The sequence below is a fragment of the Myotis myotis genome, unplaced genomic scaffold (assembly GCF_014108235.1).
Source record: "Myotis myotis isolate mMyoMyo1 unplaced genomic scaffold, mMyoMyo1.p scaffold_m19_p_7, whole genome shotgun sequence".
NCBI lineage: Eukaryota > Metazoa > Chordata > Mammalia > Chiroptera > Vespertilionidae > Myotis > Myotis myotis.
Window position 1 is genome coordinate 91,738,314 of NW_023416379.1, and position 24,554 is coordinate 91,762,867.

General features: G+C 46.4%; 1 protein-coding gene and 1 long non-coding RNA gene across 2 annotated transcripts; both read right to left on the reverse strand.

Annotated features, from left to right (window-relative positions):
- Positions 1–7,760: 7,760 nt before the first annotated feature.
- LOC118660712 lies at positions 7,761–8,873 on the reverse strand. Its single transcript, XR_004969017.1, has 2 exons — positions 8,812–8,873; positions 7,761–8,164 (listed from the first exon to the last, which is right to left on the reverse strand). It is a non-coding gene; the product is annotated as an uncharacterized LOC118660712 (long non-coding RNA).
- Positions 8,874–13,950: 5,077 nt separating this feature from the next.
- On the reverse strand, positions 13,951–20,193 carry SRSF3 (serine and arginine rich splicing factor 3). Its single transcript, XM_036316892.1, has 6 exons — positions 20,037–20,193; positions 18,708–18,915; positions 17,478–17,612; positions 15,291–15,329; positions 14,965–15,051; positions 13,951–14,789 (listed from the first exon to the last, which is right to left on the reverse strand). Exons 2-6 carry the CDS (start codon positions 18,911–18,913, stop codon positions 14,762–14,764), a joined length of 495 nt encoding a protein of 164 aa, XP_036172785.1. The 5' UTR covers positions 18,914–18,915; positions 20,037–20,193; the 3' UTR covers positions 13,951–14,761.
- Between the last annotated feature and the right edge of the window lie 4,361 nt (positions 20,194–24,554).

Here is a 24,554-nt window from a genome sequence, read left to right on the forward strand (position 1 = left end):
AAACAACTTAACACAGTGCTGGGCGTGCGGTAAGTCCTCAGTAAACGTGAGCTACTAGTATTGCTGTTTATCTTGTTGCTATTCATAGACTGTCCAGAGGCCGGATTTTGTTCACCAGCTTCATCCCGGTGATTCAAACAGTGTCTAGCACATAGTAGGTGCTTAATGAACGCGTGTTGGATTTATTTATTGTTGCAAACCCTCTGTGCCAACCTGTGACATACTTTATACATCCTCACCTCCATGCCTTGGCTCCTGCCGTTCCTGCCCTCAAAGGACCTTACCCCACCCCTCATACGTCCCCACAACTACTTCCAATTTCCAGCTGCAGGCCCGCCCCCCCCCCCCCCCCCAGGCCCTCCCTGGGCCAGGAACCTGCACAAAACAAGCAGGCAGGAAAGGCTCCTCGGTTAGTGGCTGGGGTGTTTTACACGTTGGCTCCCAAACAGAGCTTCCTTGCGGGCTTGGCACTTAGCACTCACCGTCTCCTCTGGTGGCCTCGGAGTGGAACACCCCAGCTACGCTGTGTCCTTTCTCTGTGGCTTGGACATCCAGCGAGGGCCTCCCAGGTGGAGCCACCTGAATAACTAGGCATAACTAGACGTGGTCTCCAGCCCCCCGTTTCTGGGCTTCCTCGCGGGTGAGTTGAGACTTGGCGTCTGTTTGCCCAAGAAACAGGAGCCCAGCAGCTCCACATCCACACGCTGCTCCCCGCCCTGGACGGGGCCACAGCTGCCTCTGACTGGGCTGTTTATGTGCTAAAAAAAGAAATTCCATGGTGACCAGTTGACTCAAGCCAGCTCCCAGGGTGAGGCGGTGATTTCAAAGTAATCCCTGATGACACCGAACGCTCTCCACCCCGTCCCCGATAAAAAGAACAGAAAAAACAAGATCACAGCCTGGGCGGGAGGACACCTGAGTCAGTTCTCTCCATGGGGAAGGTGTGGGCCCCACAGCCTCCTGCCCCCACGGCCCAGCCCACCTCCTGAGAAGGCCCCCCCCACCCCACCACCCCACCCCCGCCTTAGGAAGGTCCTCCTGCAAGGGGGGCGGGCAGAGGGCAGGGCCTGGGCCAGGCCTACAGGGTCTCCGAGAATAGCACCACTTCACGACTCCCCTGCAACCAGCAGACGTGCCCCTCACATACTCGGCCTCCTCCTAAGTGCATTCCGGACGGGCTGTCTTTCCGTCCTGGCGCACCGCCAGGCAGGCAGGCCCAGTTTTCTGCCATTTCACAGGTGGAGAACAAGCCCGGGAGACCAGCTGTCCGCCTGCACCCCTCGAACGTGGCCAGACTGGGTGGCACCAACTGCCTGGGGGCCAGGATCCCCCCGAGTCTGGGCTGAGTGGAACTTGGGGCGCCCCCCCTTTCCCGGCAGAGGGCCACCTCCCCCTCCAACGCCGCTGCACGCTCCATGCCTCCCTGTGCCTGCTAATCGGAGTGAACTTTGCCCTCGACCGCAGTTCACCCAGCAGAAGGCTCCGATAAAGAGGACATCGCCCACTTTTACAGTTTCCTCCTAGCCTCTCTGGCGACACCTGATCTGCCGCTTCCCCCTTCCCCTCACCCCACAGTCACACTTCACACTCATGTAGTCACCCGGTCAGCCTCACAACAGTGGCACATGCGCATAGACCTCGCGGGTACAGACCTAGCCATTGTGGGTGGTTCATGGGCACGGACCGACAGGCTTGCAGATTTACTTTCTAGAAAGTCACGCCTGCCTCTCCCTGCTGCCCTTCCCCAGCCACGGGGTTAGTTTCATGTTTAATAAATGAGCCGATCTGGAAGGATAGGTACAAACCTAAACCCGCTCTGCAGGGCTTGTCGGCACTCTTCCCCACGCTGCCACCTTGTGACCGAGCCCAGAACTGCAGGCTGTGCGGGGATAGCCACTTGCAGGGAGGGTCCCGGGCCGGGTGGGTGGGTGGGTAGGGGAGGTCCACAGAGGGCGCAGCTGAGTAAGTGAAGATGCCCCCTTCCTTCCCCTCCCTCAGGGGCACGCTCCGCTGGCTAGGGACATGGTGAGTGCGCCACTTGGACCAGCGTGGCAACTAAGCCCTACAATCACCATACATTCGGGGATTATTGACCGGTGTCGGCTTCTTGCCATCCTCAGTAGTGGACCTGCTAAACCTTGGGGAGGAAGGCTGGACAGCAGGTGGCTGTGCCCTTGGACACTAACCCAGGAGCGGCTCTTCACTCCTTTCCCGCAGCCGGTGGCCTCGCCAGGAGCTGGAGCTCGGCGGCAGGCGTGGCCGCCCAGGGGCACTCTTCCGGGCCTCAGCCTTAGAGGTGAGGCGGCCGGGACGTCCCCCCTTCCCTCCTTGAGCCCAGGGCCAATGTGGCTCAGGCAGGGTGCTTTCACTGGGTTGTTTTTACTCCGGTTTATTTTTGGCCCGCGGTGCAGTGGGGTGAATCCATGATCTTGGTCCTGGCTAGCTCCTCTTTTTATGCATTCCCGCCCCCCGTTTAACCCCATTCCCTGGGCCCACAGGCAGCCATTCCAGGAGATCCGTTCATTTGTGTTCTGAAGCGCGGGCCCGCAGGCGAGGACTGCCACACAGCATTCACCATTTTTGTGACAATGTTATTTAGAGTGTTTGGGAACAGGGTGAATGGATCATGGAGAGTGAGCACCTTGAGGTCGCGGAGACTGCACTTTTTCTCAGTTGTTTCCTAGAACATATAACCCTGGGACTGTGGACATGGCTCTTACCAAGACCTCACAGGGCTCTGACCCCCTGACCCCTGAGGTCTTCATCCTTCAAACAGCAGGTCACACGAAGGCTCTTCCACGGTCCCACCTTGAATATTAGTCTTTGACACCCAGAAAGCTGTTGTCTAGGACTCCCCAGCCCTGGAATTCATTTATTCATCCAATGCATTCTTCCTGGACACGCGCTCCAAAGCCAGAGAGTTTAGGTGCCAAGCCCAGCTGCCCCGCTTGCTATGTGACACTGGGCAGGTTACTTAACCATCTGTGCCTGTTTCCTGGAGTGGACATGGCCATGGCCCCTCCTCTCTGAGGGCTGCTGTGAAGGTTGAGTTAATACAGGTGAGTGCCTGGCACCTACCAAGCGTTCAGTAAAGGGTTTTGTTTTGTTTTTCACTTAAACCCTATACCAGCCCTGTGAGGTAGTATTAGTTCCATCTTACAGATGACAAGACCGGGGCTCAAGGAGCAAAGCAACTTCTCCAGCTTGCACAATGGCACTGCCGGTGCCAAATCCAGGTCTCCAGACTCTTCCCGCCAGAGGCAGCCGCAGGACCTCGCCCCACAGCATGCAAGCTGGAGATGCTGTGCAAAACCTCGGGACCGGTTTGAATCCCGATGCCAGGCCTGGGAATGGAACAGAGAGCGTGCCACACAAAGCTGTGCTGTGGAGCATGGGCCCGGGGAGCCGGGTCCAGGGCTAGTCCTGGCTCCGGCTTTCCTCACTCTGGGCTACTTTCCTTCTCTAGGTTTCAGTTCCCACATCTGCACAAAGGGGGCAGTAACTCTGCCCATCCCACACTTGCCGGAAGCCTGCACAACAAAAGGCTGTTCGCCTGATGTTGCCTTGGAGAACCGTCCCCACTATATCCATTTAACATTGTTCCCTCCCTCCAGGAAAATGACCACGGGGACCTGCCATCCTTACAAAGAAACCATCTTATTCTTCTTCTGGAGTTGCCAATCCTGCGATGCCAGTGATGGGAGGCCCGTTGCAGGCCATCTGGTCCCACTGTGGCAAGCGTGCCTCGGCCAGACGGGCCCTGTGGTCCATTTGCTCCAGGGTGCAGGCCGCCATGTGAGGCACATGCCACCTTTAGCTCATTAGATGGGCAAATGACTAAGTGAAACGCTCCCTTCGCTCTCCTCACCTGACTGTCGGGACTAGCAGCCCTGACTGCCGTGCTGGCATAGGAGCTGGGCTTGTGCACCGCCTGGACCAGCACAGGGTGTGCGTGGCCTACATCACATGTGAATATGTACAATCATCACACAAGTAGAGCTCATGGATTGCTGCCTCTATCTTTTTGGCATTGTTTAAAATTATACTAATAGATTTCAGGAAAAAATTTGCCCACAATCCACTTGACCTCCACTTCAATGAGTAATTTTAACCATTAAAACTGTTTATTTTTTACTTTAGTCATTAAAATAATATGTTTCTCTTAGAAAACCATGCAAATATTTGCTGGGAACCCCAAGACAGCAGCTAGAAAACAGGGAAGCAGAGAGTAAAGAACACCCTTTAAAGTGAGAGGAAAGCCCAGAAGGTTGGCACTTATTACCATGGCAGCCTATGGGCAGTGCCAGCCCAGTCACCCCGGGAATGCAGAACCAAGGGGCCTAAAAACCCCACCTCATTGGGTTGTTTATTCACAACCTGCCCACGCCCAGGACTCGAGGGCTGGGTAGGCCACAAAACAGGAGTGTGTCTGTAGTGAGGAATGGTAAGTACCTTAAGTTGTCACGAGGGAAAGGTGGCATTGTGGGCACAGGCGCCCTGCACACAGGGGAATTCAGGGACAGTATCTGAGGCCCCTCCTGTGCTGACATGGGTCTGGGCTTGACTTAGCAGCCAAGGGCTTCCAACCCAGCTTAACCTTCCTACTATCTTCCTGACCCTGGGGGAGGCACTTCCTCTTTCTGGAATTCCGTTTCCTCATTTGCAAAGTGGGCCACATCACTAGCACCCTACACACAAATGAAACTTCCCACTCCCAGAACAAAGAGAACAGCACAGAAAACGACGTATGAAAGCCGGAAGTGACTGACTGGGTCTTTTTCCTTTTTTGCTTATACATGTCCTCTAATTTTTCTGCCATGGTCATGGATTCCCTATGAATTAAACATCAGTAACTAAAAGGGGGTGAAGTGGAGCTGATGGGAAGGAAAACGCGCAGCCAGGCACAGCTGATGCTTTACGTGCACGTGTTGCCTCGGGTTTTGTCCAGCAGGCCTGGAGGGGAGGCAGTGTGGCTCCCACTTCCTGGCTGCACAGACCGAATTCCCAGAGAAGTCAAAGGCCTCCCTACCATGAGGGCCTGGCAGGAGGGTGTTCAGATGCAAGGCTGTTACCAAGGTCAGCCTCCAGCTCCGGGGGAGCGGAACCGTCTCCCTGCCCTGCACCGTGACCGCAGAGCCCGAGAAAAGCCTTCCCATCAGAGCCAGACTCCAGGAACCTGTGTCTGGATCAAGGTCGGGTAATTTTATTATTAACTAACAGCCTGTGCCCAGCCAAAGCTTTTAGGGCAGGAACTTACTTTAAACAACATTTCTGAGTAAAAATATTGCGTGCACGTGGTATTCTTCTCTTCAGTAGCAACACCGCGTATTCTCTAAACAAAAATGCTAATTATACTGTGACAAGGAACATCTACCAACGATTTGATTTTTTTTTTTTATTGTCATCACACTGGCCAGGGAGCCTAACTGACTTTATGGATGGAGATACTAAATGTCTGTCACACAGTGATCGAGTTATTTCCTTTTCTGAAAAGGGAAAAAGAGCAAGTTAAATTTCTAATCATCCTGCCATTTATCAGCAGAATGCTTCTTCCTAAAGGCAAGTGCTGACAAATGGCAGCCCAAGTTCTGCGGGACCGGGTAACAGGGCGTCTCACCCCATTCACTGCTCCACCCGACCCTGAAACTGCAGCGAGGGATGGAGCAGTCTCTCTGCGGCCTGGAAAACCCACCTGAGAAGAGCCGGCGCCATTCTCATGCTGAGCTGTCCGCACGTTGCTCGAGTCCCCATGTGGCCACAGCCAGGGAAGTGATAGAAAGGAGATGAGGGGAGAGCCTTTGGGGCTGGCACAGGCACAAACCAACTGTGTGAGTCAGACTTGCACTGCCTCTTGGAGCCAGTCCTGTTTGCCCTCTGTCTGAGGCTTTATCTGCCAGGGAGATGGGCAAGGGGCCAGGGCCCTCGCAGGTGAAGGGTTGAACAGCCAGGCTGCGGCATGCTGCCAACCAGATGTCATGGCTGGCCGGTCAGGAGGAGCACTGGGCCGGAAGTCAGGGGGGTGGGCACAAAGATGGTCCCAGCTGGGCTCCAGGAGCCTGAGCGCCCCACTTCCCTGGCCCCACCCCTGCCTCAGATCCTCTTATCTGCAGAGCAAAGGTGTGGGCGGCATAAGGAATTCTCACACCACACTGCAGGAGTCTCCCACACTTTTGTGTTCCGAATATATATGTCGGTCTAGCAATTTTTAAAAACTATCTTTTTAAACATAAAGCCTCTTCAACCATATACATATTTTAACATGCTGAAATAAACGTGTGCTTCTGGGCTGTTTGGGGGCAGACCTTCCTGTCCTGTCACCTCTGGGACTGCAAAATGAGGTGTTAAAAATATTACCATTTGCACCCTCACCAGTTTGGCTCAGTGGATAGAGCATCGGCCTGCAGACTGAAGGGTCCCAGGTTCGATTCCGGCTAAGCGCACACTACACAAAACACTTAACATGGCTCTTGGACCTAACCCTGTTTCTCAGTGAGAGAACAGAAACTCCCTCAAGTGGTGAGGTTTAAGTGAGCTGGTAAAATGTTTAGCAAAGGCTCTGGTTAGAATCCACTCTGGACCTAAGGGTTGCCTGGGTTGCAGGTTTGATCCCCAACAGGATACGTGGAGAAGGCAACCAATTAATGTGTTTTTCTCTCCCTCTGGACCCTCCCTTAAAAAGCAATGGATCCCTAACCAGTCTGCGGTCTGAAGGGTCCGAGGTTCAATTCTGGTCAAGGGCATGCACCTTGGTTGCAGGCACATCCCCAGTAGGGGGTGTGCAGGAGGCAGCTGATCAATGTTTCTCTCATCAATGTTTCTCACTCTCTATCCCTCTCTCTTCCTCTCTGTAAAAAATCAATAAAATATATATTTTTAAAAAAAGCAATGGAAAAAAATATCCTTAGGTGAGGATTAACAACAAAAAAATGTTTAGCAAAAGTGCTGGCAAGTGAGTTCAAGAAATGCTAATTATTGTCACTGTAGTCTTTACCACTGTCTTGATTGTTGGGGGGAAAGGGGGGGCGCCGGCAAGATTTCAGTCAATGGAGACTCAATTATAAACAGAAGTATGAATGACCTCAGGCAAAGAAATTTGGCCTGGTAGTAAAATGGGGCAGTACTGCCTCCTAGTGGGGGTGGTTGGGAAACAGATGTATGTTGTTTTCTTTTTTTTTAAAATTGTCATCACACTGGCCAGGGGTGGAGGAGCTACTAGATGCCTGTCACATATGAATTGCCCTCGCCCATAGGACTGAACCTACTATACAGGTATAAACTCTACTGTATAGAGTACTTGCATAAGGCCATCACAGATAGAATGATTAAAAGGAATAAAGACATTGCCTAGAAATCAGACTAATCCCTGTGTACATTCAGACTACTTAATTGTTCCTAATCCAGTTATTCCCTTCTAGAAAAGGATGTATATTACTTAATACTTACATAGTATTTAAGTGCCAGGAGCTATTGAGCACATTTCATGTATTAATTCAATCAAATCTTCATATCAATCCATGGGACAGGCACTTCATCTTTTCTCCCCACCCTATGCTATAATAGGCAAGTTATTTAATATATTGTTATTGATTTCAGAGAGGAAGGAAAAGATAGGAACATCAGTGATGAGAATCATTGATCATCTGCCTCCTGCACACCCCCACGCTGGGGATCAGACTGTGGCCTCCTGGTTCATAAGTAGACATTCAACCACTGAACCACACTGGCCAGGCTGGGCAAGTTATTTTTGGCAGGTTTTTTTATATATATATTTTGAGACATATCAATGTTATTTCACTTATTTATGCATTCACTGGTTACTTCTGTTACATACCATAACCAAAGGTTGAGCCCGTAACCTTGGTGTATGGGGACAATGCTCTAACTGAACTACCCAGCCAGGGCCTTGACATAGTTTTAAGGCCCAGCTTATTTGTGACAATATTGTACTTCATTTCTCCAATTCAGCAGTCTATTATTTCTCTTGGCGTGTTACCTCTACTTCAATTACGTTTCTTTCCCCTTTTGCATCATATTCAAGGAAGTGTGGTCTGTCGTCAAAGGTTCTGGAGTTTTTGTATCTACATGTGCCTTTCGTCTTAATTTTCCTGTAGGGCAAGTATGAAATAGGCTCAGGCATCTGACTTACGTCTTCTAGCAATCAGACCTAACACATATAGAAACACATACTATTTTATAAACTGCTTATTTTTATATTATAGTTAAGGCTTCTTCATCTTGACTTTTTTTCAAAAGGAGCATAAAAAATGGATTTCACTTCAGAAATAAAGGACCACTCATTACAAACTTGTTTTGCAATAGGGGCCCACACCTGACAGGGTTGAGGACCATCTGAGCTCTTTCAGAGACTGGGATAACCCCATCACAGAGTTGATATTGAAAAGAAGCACAATACAAGTGCTCAGCATATGGTAATTCAATTTTAATTCTTTTCCTTTGCTTTTTCCTACCACACCTTGCTCAAGGGGTATCCCGACACCAGCACTGTGAACCGTGCTGAAGGGGGCAAAGGAAAGCAGCCTTTTCTGGTGACAACAATCTCACCCAAGTGCTACGCACCACCAAGGTAGGTGCCCAAGGAAAGTTCAATCCAATTCCACAGCTTCTATACAGAAACAACCCAGCAAGGGTGAGCGGCAAGAAAGGAATGAGCAGAGGATGTGGCCAGTGGGCAGGGCCCCAGGCTGAGGGCACAAAGGTCCCTTGCTCCATACTTGGGGGACTGGGGTAGAGAGGGAGGACACAAATAAACCAATAGGACCACTGTGAGATGAAAACAGACCTGGCCCTGACCTGTTTGGCTCAGTGGATAGAGTGTCGGCCTGCGGACTGAAGAGTTCTGGGTTCGATTCTGGTCAAGGGCATGTGCCGTTCTTGCGGGCACATCCCCAGTGGAGGGTGTGCAGGAGGCAGCTGAGCGATGTTTCTCTTTCATCGATGTTTCTGAATCTCTATCCCTCTCCCTTCCTCTCTGTAAAAAATCAATTAAATATATTAAAAAAAACAGACCTGAATCCAGAACTGCTCTTTAGATCCCCTGGGGAAATTTGAAAGCATACAAACACCAAGTTCCCACCTCAAACTAAATCAGAGCCACAGGGTGGAGCCCAAGCATTAGTTTTCCAAAGTTTCCCAGTTGATTCCAATGTTCAGACAAAGGTGGATAAAAACCACTGACAGCCCTAACCGGTTTGACTCAGTGGATAGAGCATCGGCCTACAGACTGAAAGGTCCCAGGTTCGATTCCGGTCAAGGGCATGTACCTTGGTTGCGGGCACATTCCCAGTGGGAGGTGTGCAGGAGGCAGTTGATTGATGTTTCTAACTCTCTATCCCTCTCCCTTCCTCTCTGTAAAAAATCAATAAAATATATTAAAAAAAAAACAAAACACTGACAGATCATCAGCAATACTATGTGAGGTATATTTGTTATCCCCAGTTTGACAAGCAATTATTTATAGCCCTGGCCAGGTAGCTCAGTTGGTTAGAGCATCATCCTGATACACCAAGGTTGCGGGTTTGATCTTTCGTCAGGGCACGTACAAGAAGCAACCAATGAATGCATAAATAAATGGAACAACAAATCGGTGTTTCTAAAATCAATTTTAAAAATATTTAACTCTTCTATAAAGAAAATTATTTGTAGAATTTTGGCACATAGCTAAAAGATAAAAATTCAGATCCAGGTAGGCCTAATTTGAAAATCAATTTTTAAAGAGCCACCTAACAGTGTTTTGGTTTTTTATTATTAATTTAGTTTTTATTCAAAAATAAGGAAAAGGAAGTTTTTCTAAAACTTTTACAAATTACTTACATAAAACAGGGACAGTCCTAAGCTTGCAACAAATAATTACAAAAGTATCTCCACCTAACACTGTTTTAACCCATCATCCTCTTTCCCATCTGCCTATCTGAATATCGGAATCCCCCTTCTATAAATCTGCCCAGACCCCTTTAATTACAAATGCCCCTCCTGACCTTGGACCCCTCTCAAATCAATGTCCCCTCAAACTGGACAATAGTCTCAAAAGTGTGGTAAGGACCAGGGTCAGGGGAAACACCCTCCCAGTATGCAAGGGGCATTCATGTCAAATAGACTGCTATACATTGTCAACACAAGTCCTACCAGGACTGCCAATCATTGTCTTGTCATTACACTCCAGCTACTGGCCCAAAGCTGGCAGGCAAACATCCTTAGCGTGCTGAGGCGGGAGGGGCAGAAAGCTCTCGTCAGCCATTAGCATCCTGCATTGAGTGCCTGCCCTTTGGTGGTCAGTGCGCATCATAGCTGTCATTCTGCCACTTGGTTGATTTTCGTATTAGGGTTTTATTATATAGGATTTTGGTGGCAACGGCTGGAACAATAGTTACCAGCTGCCTAACAGGACTTAGAAATTGTTTCCTAAGGGACATTTTCTTTCAAACTTTTAGTTTTCAAAACTTATAACAATGTTTTTCATACTGATGACTTACCTCAATTTCCTTATCCAAATGACAACAAACAGTAACCCTCACCCCCACCTCAACAAAAGGTAGCATTCAGCAATTCCTCCCCCCTCCCCCACAGCTCTGACGTTTAGGAGCTTGTCAGCAAATAACCAAACACAAAGGTGCCTGCCTTTGCACAAGGGAAAATGACTTGAGGAAAGCCACCTTCAGATACTCTTCTGGAAGGCTTAATTTTGCTCTAAAAATAAAGTGAACACATGCGTGGGTAGGGGCAGGCAGTGGTCCAGGTCTTCCTGCTGCCGGCCAGGGCCTTTCTTCGCTCCACGCCACCCACCGATGGTCAGCGCACGTCATAGTGAGCAACTCAACTCCCAAGCGGACACTTTGCATATTATTCTTTTATATACAGAGCTTTTAAAAAAAATGTTTATTGATTTCTGAGAGGAAGAGACAGAAACATCAATGATGAGAATCATTGATTGGCTGCCTCCTACACGCCCCCTACTGGGGATCCAGGCAGCAACCCAGGCATGCGCCCTTGACTAGAATTGAATGTGGGACCCTTCAGTCTGCAGGCCAACGCTCTATCCACTGAGCCAAACCTGCTAGGGCTTAGGACCTCTTTAAGTGATGGCCACAAGCAAGCAAAGTATCAATGTTTCCAGAGATTTTCACTTCCTTGTACATATATTGAGTAAAGGCACTAATGGCCATATTCTAAGACTTTAGTAAAATAATCATACACAGTGCTTTAATGTAGGTCAGATTCAAGATTAAAAGTGATATTCTACACACTTATTTGATATTGGTCTGAGAACAACATGCTTTGTGTTCCAGATAATTGAAGAGAAAGAACTGGGATACTAAGTGATGTCTAAATAATGTAATATGAATTTCTGCAATTAGGGCAAAGTTGCATGAAAAAAATTAAACAGCTATACTAAATTTGTCAAATTTCCAATCTTTTCTCAGAACCTAAAAATGTGCTAGTTCAATTCTTTTGAGGTATCCAATGAGTCTTAAAATAGGATGGAATTTGTAGACTATAAAATCATTATTTAACACTATCAGACTGCTTCAATAAAAATATACTCCAACCCATTTTTTTCTTCAGCTACTTTAATTATAAAAATCTTTCATGTCCCCTTACCCCCAGAAAATGGAAAACCAGAAGGCAATAGTCCAGTACAAAAATATACGACTGGAAGATATCACCAACTAGATCTGGAAACTAAATCATGTTCAGAATTCTGAAAAATAAAAGCACATTTAGACAAAGCACTAAATCAGCATTATAACCAGGAATTTTATCACCTGGGAGAAATCTTCCACAAATAACACAAGTGTGAAAAATTGAGCCAATGGGCCTGGAATCGGGCTATGTATACTTTGAAAAATTTATATGATCAATGCTACTCCTCATTAAAAAAAACATTCTACTAATATGAACCATAGCTCTATAATAAAAAGCAACCAGGACTTCCCACCCAGACATGGGTATATCTAACTACTTTGGTAGGGATGCCATTTACTGATCACACCATCTTTTCAAAATACATTAATAGTAGATACACTTTACCAAAATTATCTCTCTTCACCTTTCTGCTTAAGACATGGAGTTCAGCAGTAACCCACAATAAGCTGAGAACCAGGTTGTTACGTATTACTGAAACCATAAAAACCAACTATAACTGTTCCCTTAAATGATCACTACTAGTGCCCTCTAGTTAACACCTGTAGTTATTACACCACAGGTCAGTTTTAGTGACTGCTTTATCATGTGACTAAGGACGCATGATCCAACTGGCTAATGGGACTTGTAATTTTTAAAATTATAGTAACATTAGAACTTTTGAAAGCCACAATCTAAATGTACAATGTAAGAGTTTAATACTTTCTATCTTCTGTATTTTTTTGCAAGCCATAAAAATTGTGCTAGGGCTTTTAAGTGATTGAAAATTTGGGTAACTCCAAGGTTGACTATATCTCAATTTCTCCATTAGCCACATTATACCCATAATTTATTAACCTTTTTACAGAAACCCTTCTAACTTAAGACTGTGGACGTTGTATACTGCCCAAAAGGCCATATAAATGCCCATTTATAATAGCAGTGTAATTATTGACATACCATATTACTTCAATGACTTTTTAGCTATCTTGCTTTGTTCCTAACAGGAACTGTATTTAGGCTATGAGGAAATGCCAAGACAATAAGGCCCAGAGCTTCCAGCAAATCAGGTAATCTTAAATGTCTTCTGTAACAAGGCTCATACTGAACTTCAGTGATACCAATTCTCCCTTGTGACACACAGACTCTCCCCCCTGATATTTGCATGAAAGGTTAAGGACCAAGGGAAATCACTGTTTAGGACCTAATCTTGTAAGATATCCTCATAGAGCTCTGACCGGTTTGGCTCAGCGGATAGAGCAGCAGCCTGCGGACTCAGGGGTCCCAGGTTCGATTCCGGTCAGGGGCATGTGCCTTGGTTGTGGGCATATCCCCGGTGGGGAGTGTGCAGGAGGCAGCTGATCGATGTTTCTCTCGCACTGATGTTTCTCTCTATCCCTCTCCCTTCCTCTCTGTAAAAATTCAATAAAAAAAAAAAAAGATATCCTCAGAGCGCTGGCTGGTGTGGCTCACTGGTTGAGCATCATTCTGCCCGTTTGAATCCTGGTCAAGGAACATGTCCAGGTTTGTGGGCTCCATAGGTGGACAACTGATACTTGTTTCTCTCTTCCTTCCTCTCTAAAAATCAATTAAATTCTCTTACAAATTCTCTTACAGTATATGTGTATAGCCTTATAGATTCAACTCAATAACTTCTGTCATATTAAAGTCAGGATAATCCAAAACTGTCATAAAATAGCACATTTAAGGAAACTAAGCCACAAGACTGTTGCATTATGGTTTAATCTAATTGCACAAAATTTAGAAATTACAGCTCCTCTATTTCTAAGAGGAAGGTTATGCATGCCTCCGTATTCAAGTCTGCACTGTTACATTTGAACCATATAGTGAATTTTACATTATAATGGAGCAATTTAGAATTCCCATGCAACACCTCAAATCATGGAAAATAAAATGGAAGCAATTTTTAAAGCTTTGTGGAAAGTTCTCATGCTAATGCTAAAAGCCTTTTTATGGACAACTTTGGGTTATAATGTACTAGGATGCTAACCTTTAAAATGTTGGTCACTGAGTAAGTCTAAGGAAAAAACTTTAGAACGATCACTTAAGTGACAACCAAAAATTCCCTTCACTTCAAAAGCCTCAATTTTGTTTCTTATAAGATTTGTGTAACCAACTGCTTTCCATGGGACAAGAACTATGGTAATAGTGGGTTTGACTATTACAGTTATGCTATTATTTATTAATTCAAAAGCACTTTACAAGAAAATATAAGTATGGCTTCCAATAGGAATGTTATACCTGAACTTGATACCAAGCTCACACATTTTAGTTTTGCAAGGAAAAACAGGCTTTCAGGTTAAACAACAATTTGTAACCAAAACTTTAATCCCAAGGATTCTCACAAAACATATTACAAATGACAGCATGAAAAAAAATTTTGCACAGTAACTCAAAGTTCAGCTCTACAATGTACCCTTAAACTGGCAGGACACTGGTATCTTGAATAGTCGCAAACTTCCAAGTGAAGAATGTTACCAATAGCCATGTATTCATATATAGCAATCACTTAAGAAATTTATGACCGAAAGCAAAGGTAAGCTAACTTTCTTAAAACTTCTTAGATTCTACACCAACTGGACAACATCTGCCCAGTGTAAAGACTAGTTGGATTTTTTTTAACCTCTAATCTAGTTTAAGGGTGCAGCTTTAAATTTTTAGCTGCTGGCGTGTGTTCACAGCAGCTTTTGAAGACTGCCTGTCCAACTACAGCTGCATATTAGGTCACAGCTATGGAAAGTCTTAAATCCAATTTTTGCCAGTTTTGTTTCCACAATATTCAACATCACACTTTAGCTGGGCAGAAGTTAAGAGGTTTAATATCAGTCTACGCAAGACTGAAGTTCAAAGCAAATTCAATTTTGCTTAAGGGAACATTGTAAAGTAACAATTCTTGATATTACATGCCTCATATGATCCATTTCAAACCATAGAGAATTACATCTTTGTGTGTCACTGTTCCAAGACAAACAAATGTGAACAGCTAAAACATCTTAAAAATGCACCAAGCTTATGAAGTCTCAAACAAAACTTGAATTTTCTGTACATACTCCTGTCAAATGAAGTTATTTCCTGTACACCACTCATCTTGCAAACTGGTCTTCTATTTCCTTTCATTTGACCTAGATCGGCTAAAAAAAAACAAAAGCAGAAAAACAGGTTCCATCTGTAACTTGGTGACAGTGACAAAACATCAAAAAATTTTTATGGTAGAAAATTATATAAAAATGGCTTAGTTAGACCTATTTGCGGTTTTAGTATGTTAGGCATACAAGGTCTTAACTAGCTCATCATTAAAGATCTTACCTCCGAGACCTAGAGAAGGATCGAGACGGCTTATGATTTCTCTCCCGAGACAGTGATCTCTCTCTTCTCCTATCTCTGGAAAGGGACCTACAGACAGAGGCAAAAGAAAAATGGGACCATTCAGGACTATAAACAATAAGTATTTCCAATAAGTCTTTGAAAACAAAGTTAGTTAATTCTACTAACTTAATACTGGTTCTATGTAACACTTTATTACTAAGAATTCATTACAAGATCCATTACCATAACCAAGTCATTTAGAAAACAGCATACGAATAGCAAACAACACTGCCATTTCTGAGACTGTGGCCGAAAAAGTCATTTACCTGCTCCGGCTACGGGAGAAGCTTCTCCGTCTTGGAGATCTAAAAGCAGAAACAAGAAAGTTAGGCTAACTGTCAACTAGTATTTATGGCGTGAGGCATTTCCCAACTTTTCAATCTCACTGTTGGGCCCAGTGAATGTGCCGAAGAACTGGCACCCATCGTCCAAAAAAAAAAAAAAAAAAAAGAAAAGAAAAAAAAAAGGCACAGAAGGATTAAGGAACCAAAAGCTCAAGTGAAAAGCAGGTATTCCAACCATGGACTCACTTTAACAAAGAATGCTTCACAGCAGATCTGTCCAATGCAAAACTTCATGTCAAACTAACTTCACTACCCAAAACACCACACCAAAATGTAGTCCCACAAGTAGTTCCAAAAACAGTACCATAAACCAGTATTTGGAACCCATGCAAACCTATAAGTCCATGACAAGACTTAGGTACCAGGTGGATAGTGTAATTGTGAAAACGCGCTAGGTGTAAATATTGATGCCATTAAGTGCTACATTAGAACTGCATTTGTGATCGTCACATTTAAGGGTGTGTTTAGACTTATCAAAATTACCTTAGCTCTTGGCCCACTTCACCCCCAAAATTTTAAAATTTTGAAAACTGTTAGTAAAACCATTTAAAGGTGATAGGAGTCAAATTTTTGCTAGAAAGGAAAGCTAAATCTGTTAGTAATTAAAAATTTTTAGTTTGGCATCTCACACATGCAAATAAGTTTCACTTGAAGGTCTAGTTACATTATGAGTTCCCTATCACCCTTAAAAGTTTTATTCAAGCAATATATATGTACATTACCATTCAATTATGCACAGCCAGCCTTTGATCCAGAAAAAAAGAATTACTTTAAGCCGCTTACTCCTTATTTTAACCAGCAGTAAACTGTATAAGCAGGAAAAACTTACTAGTTTTGGGTTTCAACAAGCTAGAAATGGTGAGGTGAGGCTGCCGGACTGACGGCCAGGAAGAATTTGCTGAAAAGGTTTTGCCAGATGTTGCGTTGGATTTAGTTGGTTGGCGAAGGGGGTGTTGTGGATTTTTCCTGCTTTTTTGTTAGCCGAAGGCTGCTGCTGTAGTTGTTGTGAAGACATTTGGTAAATAAACAGCTGAGCTGATTGGCCAGGAATGTGTGGGCGGTCGAGGTGGCTGCTGCCGATTTGGTTAAGGTTGGAGAGAAGGCTGAGAGAAAACAGCATGCTCGGGAACCAAAGGGCGGTGCAACCTGACGACTGGCCATGCCTGGGTCATGTGAAACGACACCAGCCAAGCTGAATGGGGCGCGCTGGTCACATGACGCTGAAAGGGCTAGTTGACTGGCTAATGCAGACTCAGAGGGTGGTGAGAAGAGACATGATGGTGACTCTGTAACGGGGTTCATTTTTATTAATAGATGGACCAAAAAGCACAAAAAAAATGAAAAAAAAACAAGCCATCAGTACAACCATCTATTAGCTAACAAATACTCTATTATGATGGGCAACAGTGTGTTGTTTTTCAAAACAGCAAAAGGGGCAAGATTTTGAACTCCCATCTCCTAGGACTTCACTCACCTTTAAGAGGTAAATTCAGTCCTTCAGAAACTATTTTGGAGATTTGAGGAGATGTGGACTTAGCATCCAGACAACACTGCCTGGTCCAAGAATGATGCCATTGTCAATTATAAAAAAACTGCTCTCTCTCCTATTTGGGTATGAAGAATAGATGACTGGGATTACTTTTATAGCCCCCTTCATTGGTCAGTGACTTAAGTTAGTTTCAGAAAGATTTCTATTTTACCAGTTGTAACATTAAAACAGCTGCCTGATTGATAAATATTACAATCGTGCTAATAGAAACACATTTTTTGGTGAAGAGCTAGAGTTGAATGTAATGTTTGTCATTATGGAGTCAAGAAATGGAAAAAGGCCTAAATTGAAGTATAAGGGAAGACTTGGAAAGATGCAACTAGAAGATGAACTAGAAGATAGATCCAAGATAGAAGTTACTGACTACCAACATGAACCTAAAGACAAAAGCCAACACTCAGCACAACTCACATACCCCAAACTACACCCAGCAAATGCTTCATAAAAACCTCCGGTTCTTCACAATACATTTGAAACCCACCAACAAACTTTGAGAAGTACCTGCTCCTATTACCTACTCCATTACACCAATACCTCTAGTCACGCTCTCTCTCAAGTACCTGCGGCGAGGTGGAGGACTCCTTCGCCGATAATCATCTCGAGGGCGACGACCCCAAGAGGGAGGCGGGCCTCGATTTCGACTTCTCTTTTCACCATTCGACAGTTCCACTCTTACTCGGCAGCCACATAGTGTTCTAGGGAGACAAAAGCATTATTACATTTAAAGCAGCCAAACTGACTTTCTAGAAGATGTTTATTAAAGCAAAAAGCACTTCTCGTTAAGAATACATTTGAATGCCTGCAGAATCCTTAATGCCAAAACAGGTTTTGGTTCCCTTATTTTTTCTTAAAGGAAACTAACTTCCTTACATTTTATTGTTTTGTTAAGAGTCAGTCTGATCACTGGGCTCAATGTTAATTTGTTAGCAGTTGTAATTTAAGTGTGAAAACACGCAGGCTAATCCTTACAGAACTAGTTGATCTATACATCCTGTGTGACTCCTTCCTGAGGTCCCATCGCTTGTTTACGCATCTTACACTATATTTGCTGGTCTCTACTCCACCCCTGCCCATGTAACAGCAATGAATAGGACATTTGGCCATTTTATTTTACATCACCCTCTCCCTCAATTATCACACAATAGTTGACATAAAAAATTCCAACAGCCATTATATTCAGATTGAGCCACAGTGACTGGGAAGAGGTGCAACCCTGGAAATATGTTTCTGCAATCTGCTTGGATAAACAAGCTTTTATACAGCCAACCCTCCAAACATTTAATTTTAGGATTGAAATCCAATGGTTCCAAATGCCAACCAAATAGAAGGGGCAACACCTGCTCGCTATTAAGACTTGGCATTAGCACCAGCTGGGGAACTGCTATACAAGCCAGACTTCCTAAAAGCAGCACTCCAAACAGTTAAAGATAACGGTGCAATACACCCCACGAAAGCACCATCCAGCTACAATTATCAATACAGGGCTATTCTTAAAGAAAATATGATTCCACAGCTGTTTTTTGACCATTTTTTGGATGCAGCCGTCCACCCATCAAGAATTGACCATTAAACCTAATTATTTTCCTCAATGACCAGCTGAATAAAAAGAATCCTCCTACGTATCTCCACTAAAACTGTTCGGTCCTTTTTTTTATTGCAAAGAAAGGTGTACACAAATTTCCAGTAACATCCATTTCAGATAACCAAGAAGCCAGTCAGAACCATTATCCCAGAGATTTTTAAACATTAAAAACTTTAAGCGACATTATTTAAATCAACGATTAAATTACCTCCCATCTAGCTCTCGGACAGCATCGGCTGCATCTCGGGGATCTTCAAACTCCACGAAAGCAAAGCCGGGAGGGTTTCTAGCAACCCACACACTCCTGAGTGGCCCATAATAGCCAAACGCCCGTTCCAACTCAGTCTTGTTACCGTTGTTCCCAAGATTTCCCACATAAACCTTACAGTCCAATGGACAGGAATCACGATGCATTTCTGTAAAAATAAAAGACAAAACCAAAATATGGAAGATTTAACCAAATAATCTACATACAGTGAGAAACAGACCCTTAGGAAAGACTGCCAAAATACTAAAAACCTAAGTAAAACTACCACCCTCGAAACGCCCATTCCTCCGTTAAATGAGACTGAAGGGCATGCATCCCGACCCCGTCTATTATGAAATGTCCGAGGCAGGTGAACGAGCCGCACGTTAGGGGCTGGGGCTGAGCCACTGGAGCCGCCCGGGCCGGGCCGCGCCCCCATCACCCGAGGCCGGTTTCAATGGCTGCAAAGAGCGGCCTCTCAACACTCGGTGTAAGGACCATGCACACCCGGTTCTTCCCCGCTCGGCTTAATCCGATTAAAAAACCAGCCCAGACACATCCTATTGGCGTGACCCCGCCCTGTGCCCGGGAGGTGAAAGCAAACCACGGCTGCAGACCGATTTAAAAAAACAAACAAAAAAACCTCCCTGCGACCAGCTTCAGGCCGACGGGCTACCGGGACGCAGCTACAAAAACAATGCTGCCCAGAGAAGATGGGTTAGAAAGAAAAAAAAAAGAGGCTGGGTTCAAGGAGTAAAAAAGTGGAGTCGAATTCAAATTACATGAAAATGTGAGTACAGAAACCACTTCCTGTGGATCGAGAATTCCAGTCTTTTTATGAACTAATTCCTTATTATTGAAACTACTACATGATGTCCCCTTTTTTGCCTCCATGGGCCCCGTCCAGCACGCCCAGGCCGCAATCCCAGCCTTGCTAGAACCCAGGGACAAAAACCCTGGGAGCTTCAGAAAACGTGGGGCGGAAAAAAAAAGGCGCCATAAATTGAAAGGCCGCGCGGCCTGGCGTACGACTCAGTTACCAGCTCCCCCTCTGCCTTGATCCTCGGGCAACCTCACCCCCGGCGCATCCCCCCACAAAGGCCCACGAACCCCTTCCCTCCAGGCCGGGGCCCGCCCGGTGGGCTGCCAGCCCGCCGCCGCCCGCGCCGCACGTCACAAAATGGCGGCGGCGGCCCTTTGTCTCCATCTGGCGCCGCCATGGGGCCCGGCCCCACCTCGGCCCTGCTACGTCCCACTTCCCCCTTCGCTCCTTCGGACCCGGCCTCTTACCGAGATCTGGAGTGAGAAACGCGGCGGCTGAAGTCCACACACCCTCGGACGGCTCCTCGGCTCCCCTCCGCCCGGCTCCACAGGTCCCCGCACCTCCCCGGCGTCCACGAAATGGCGGACCACCGCCTTCTCCTCGCCCTTATTTATACGCCATGCTGGAGTCACGTGATTGGACAGGCTCGCCCAATGAGCGGCCGAGGAGGCCGTGACGCAGCGGCTGCGAACGCGACGAGCCGCGCGGTGTCTGGGAGCGCGCTCGGGCCGCGCCGGGGGTCTGGGGGCGCCCGGCCTTCCCGCGCCCGCGGCCCCGCGCCCGGCGCTCCCCCGGGGTTCCCCCTCCGTCTCCCCATCTTTCCCGCCCCCCTTCTCCCCAAATGGCCGGCGCTGTTCACACAGCGGCCGCCACCCCCTGAGCTGATGGAGCCGCTGGCTCCTGATAGGGTTGAGGTCTCGGATGAATCCAACACCCGATCCCCGCCCGCGGCGGGGCTGGGACCGGGACCCGGGCGCTGACAGACGCGCTTCCGAGTGGCTCCAAGGTCAGGGAGGGGTGACCCGGCTGCCGCGGGCTTGTGGCCGCCGAGTCCTGCGCTTACGGGAAAGCCGGCCCGGGAGCCCGCCGGTTTCCCGCCTCCCGCCCCAGCGGCCGGATTGGGCCCGGGCGGCGGCGGCGGCGGCGTCCTCGCCTGCCTGGGCGCTCGCGAGGTGTAATAGCGACGCACCGGCCCCTGGGACCGGCCGGCCACCGGGGAACTAGCCTCGGCGGATCACCATAAAAGGGAGCTCCGAGGACGACTGAGTCCATCCTAAGCCCCAAGCAGATGCCAGGAGGGCGCCTCCGCTCTTCCTCCGGCAGAAGCGGGTGGGGGCTCCGGGGGCCCCTCGCCCTTCGGGTTCCCCGCTCCCGCGAGGAAGGCGGAGCCGCAGGATGATACGCGGTCGGGAGGGGAAGGCCGCGATCGCGTTAGGAAATCACCAAGCTCTCTCTACCCGCTGGCAGGGGAGTCTCGCTTACCTATTGCTACGCTGTGTTTAAATATGCTCTCGAGAAAACAAAACAAAAATAACCTGTATTTTAAGTCATTAGCTGAGAGATACGCTAGTTACTTTCCTGTCTTATCTCTCCAGATGTTTTCCTTGGGAACCTTATCTCTGATTGTGGCCCCAAAAGGACTTTCCATTGTGGGGAGGGGAAAACAGAGGAAGATTTGCTCGCCCTGAGCCTTGGTTCTCTCGGGCGTGAAACGGGGGTGTCCTAGCGAGGGGAGAGGGGACTGGGAGCTCCAGGGCCTCGCCTGGGAGGGGGTCCTGGCAAGCCCTGTCTCCCCCTCTGACTTTCCTCCTGGCTCCCTTAGGTTTGCCTCACTTGCTCCTCTCCGTGTAAGCTTTTCTCTCTTTAATGCTTCTTCTGCCAAAGCAAAGTCAGATGGTCCTGGGTGTGGACCCCAGCCCCACGGCTGCTCACTGCGACAGTGTCTTCGCCAGCCGGTGTGGCTCAGTGGTGGACCTGGGACCCAGGAGGTCAGGGCTGGATTCCCAGGCGGGGCACATGCCCGGGTTTAGGGCTCAATCCCTAGGGTGGGGTAGGCAGCCAATCATTAATTCTCTCTCATCACTGATATTTCTATCTGTCTCTCCCTCTCCCTTCCACTCTGAAATCAGTAAAAATATATTTTAAAAAATAAAGTGTCTTGAAAAGAATCCCTTAACCCATCTCAGAATTAATTTCCGCCTCCCTTCCACTCTCTCAAAAAAAAAAAAAAAAAAAAAAAATCAATGGGAAAAATATCCGCGCCTGAGGATTTACAAAACAACAACAAAAATGCTATTTTAAATTTTTTTTTACCTTTATTGTTGATAGAAAATGCTGCCTCTTTTTAAATATCCCTTTCACATCTCAGTATACCATCCTTTCCCACCATTTCCCCTGTTTTTGTTGGTGTGTGTAATGCTAGCTAGTCTAGCAGGCGTCTTTCAATGGGGCACTCCTAATTACAGTATTCATGAGTACATTTTGAACCGCCTCTGGCTATCCACACACGCTTTCCACCTTCTGCTGACTGCAGCTAAATGAAGTATCCATTTACATTCTGGAATATTTTAATGTTGCTTTGATTTTATTTGACCACCAACCATTCTTGTCTGAACCCTAGAAAACCTGATGCTTTGAGAAAGACCGCTCAGAATTGCTTGGTAGGGACAGGGAATGGAGCTATGCATTGCAGTGAACGTCTCTTGATCTTTCTTGGGGGAACTACCTTTCTCACAAGTAGACCCTGTTACTGATTCTGGTGTGGTTGGGCCCTACAGCCCACTTTTTCATGGGGAGGGAAATGGCCACCACTGGTTGGTTAAGTCATTCCAGTTCATAGCCCCCCACCCTCACCCCCATTAGAAATGATGGATAATCCGATCAGTGACTAATTCCAGCGTTGCTGCCAGGCCAGCCAGAGAGAGGCGTGCTCATTTCCTCTGGGGTCCTGAGACAGGGCAGCCATCCGTTTCCCAACGGGAAGAAGCAGCCTGTGATAGACCCAACCTAAAGGCAGAGCGAGCTGAGAGATGGCAAAGAGGAGCCCTGGGCCCAGTGCTGCTTTTGGGATTCCCAGTTATTTGAACATGCAAGCTCTCTACCTCTTCCCCCAACCTGCCTAAGCCACTTTGACTTTATTTCCCCGCCCCCGGCACTTGCACACAGAAAGATTCCACACACAGAAATGACTCTGACACACTCCTCACTACCTCAGGTTGAGAACCGTGGCATTAAGTAATCTTCCAATTCTAAAAAATTCATCCATTACCAATAAGCTAAATACTTTTTTTTTAATTTAAGAAAACAAAGTTACTGATGGCCAGGCATGAATTCCTATGTATAAGAATTAATACTTTAAATACTGTAATTGACTTCAAGGAAAATCTAATATGAGCCAGGGGTGGGCAAACTTTCTGACTCGAGGGCCACAATGGGTTCTTAAACTGGACCGGAGGGCAGGAACAAAAGCATGGATGGAGTGTTCGTGTGAACTAATATAGATTCAAAGTAAACATCATTACATGAAAGGGTACGGTCTTTTTTTTCAATAGTTTTATTCATTTCAAACTGGCCGGATCCGCACGCCGTAGTTTGCCCACGGCTGGCTTAGACCATAACAATAGTTCATTCTCGACTTGGTTCAATGTCCTGGAAACAGATAGCATAGTCAATAAAAGGTTATTTACAGAGGTTTGGGCAGGGTTAAGTAAACCCACAAGCGAAGGCAGGACTCCCAGAGGCAGCTCGTAGGCCCACTAGGGCAAGAATGATCAGGATTACCAGAACCAGGCAAGCGCTTAGCAATGAAGAGAGGCCACTTCGGCCTTAACTAGAGGTACTGCAGCACTCCAGATGTGGGCTTTTGCTTTGTTCTTTTGAAGGGATCATAGAGTTCAAAGAACTGGACTACATTCTCTTCCCATAGTCCCATCTTTTTTAAAAAAATATATATGTTTTTATTGATTTCAGGGAGAGGGAGAGAGAGAGAGAGAAACATCAAGGCCTGGGGGATCAAGCCAAAAACCTGACCCTGATTGGCAATCAAACCGGTAATCTCTTGGTGCATAGGATGATGCCCAACCAACTGAGCCACACTGGCCAGGCAGTTCCATCTTTTAATGGTATCTTCTGTAGCCCAAAGCCATCTGGAGACCTGAGGGCAAGGCACCTGGGTGATGCAACCCTAGAAGTCAGCTTCCCAGGGCACAGAGCAGAGAAGATGGGGGAAAGATAATCGAGGACTGTGCTGTTTCATACAGCAACCATTAGGCATGTGTCACTATTTCAGTCTGAACTGAGATGTGTTGTAAATGTAACATATATGCTGGATTTCAAACAGTATAAAAAGAAAAAAATGTAAAATATCTTATAAATTTTTATATTCATTACATGTAGAGATAACATTTTTTATGTATTGGGTTAAAAACTATATTATTAAAATTAACTTCATCTATGTCTTTCTATTTTTTTTTTTACCTGTGGCTATTAGAACACTTAAAATTATATGTGTGGCCTGCATTATATTTCTGTTGGGCAGTGTTGATCTACCAGGACAAATGGGAAATAACCACATACAATTACAACAAATAATCACTTAAAATCTAATTTTAGCCCTGGCTGGCGTGGTTCCAAAGGGTCTCAGGTTTGGTTTGATTCCTGGTCAGGGCACATGCCCAGGTTGCAGGTTTAATGCTAGGTTGGGGTGTGTGCGGGAGGCAACCAATCAATGTTTCTCTTCTCTCTCTCTCTCTCTCTCTCTCCCCCACCCAAAAATTAAAAAATACTCATTTTAGCCGTATACTTTCACTTATATGTTGAATCTAAAAACAACAACAGCCGAAACCGGTTTGGCTCAGTGGATGGAGCGACCGCCTGTGGACTGAGGGGTCCCAGGTTCGATTCTGGTCAAGGGCATGTACCTTGGTTGCGGGCACATCCCCAGTGGGAGATGTGCAGGAGGCAGCTGATCGATGTTTCTCTCTCAT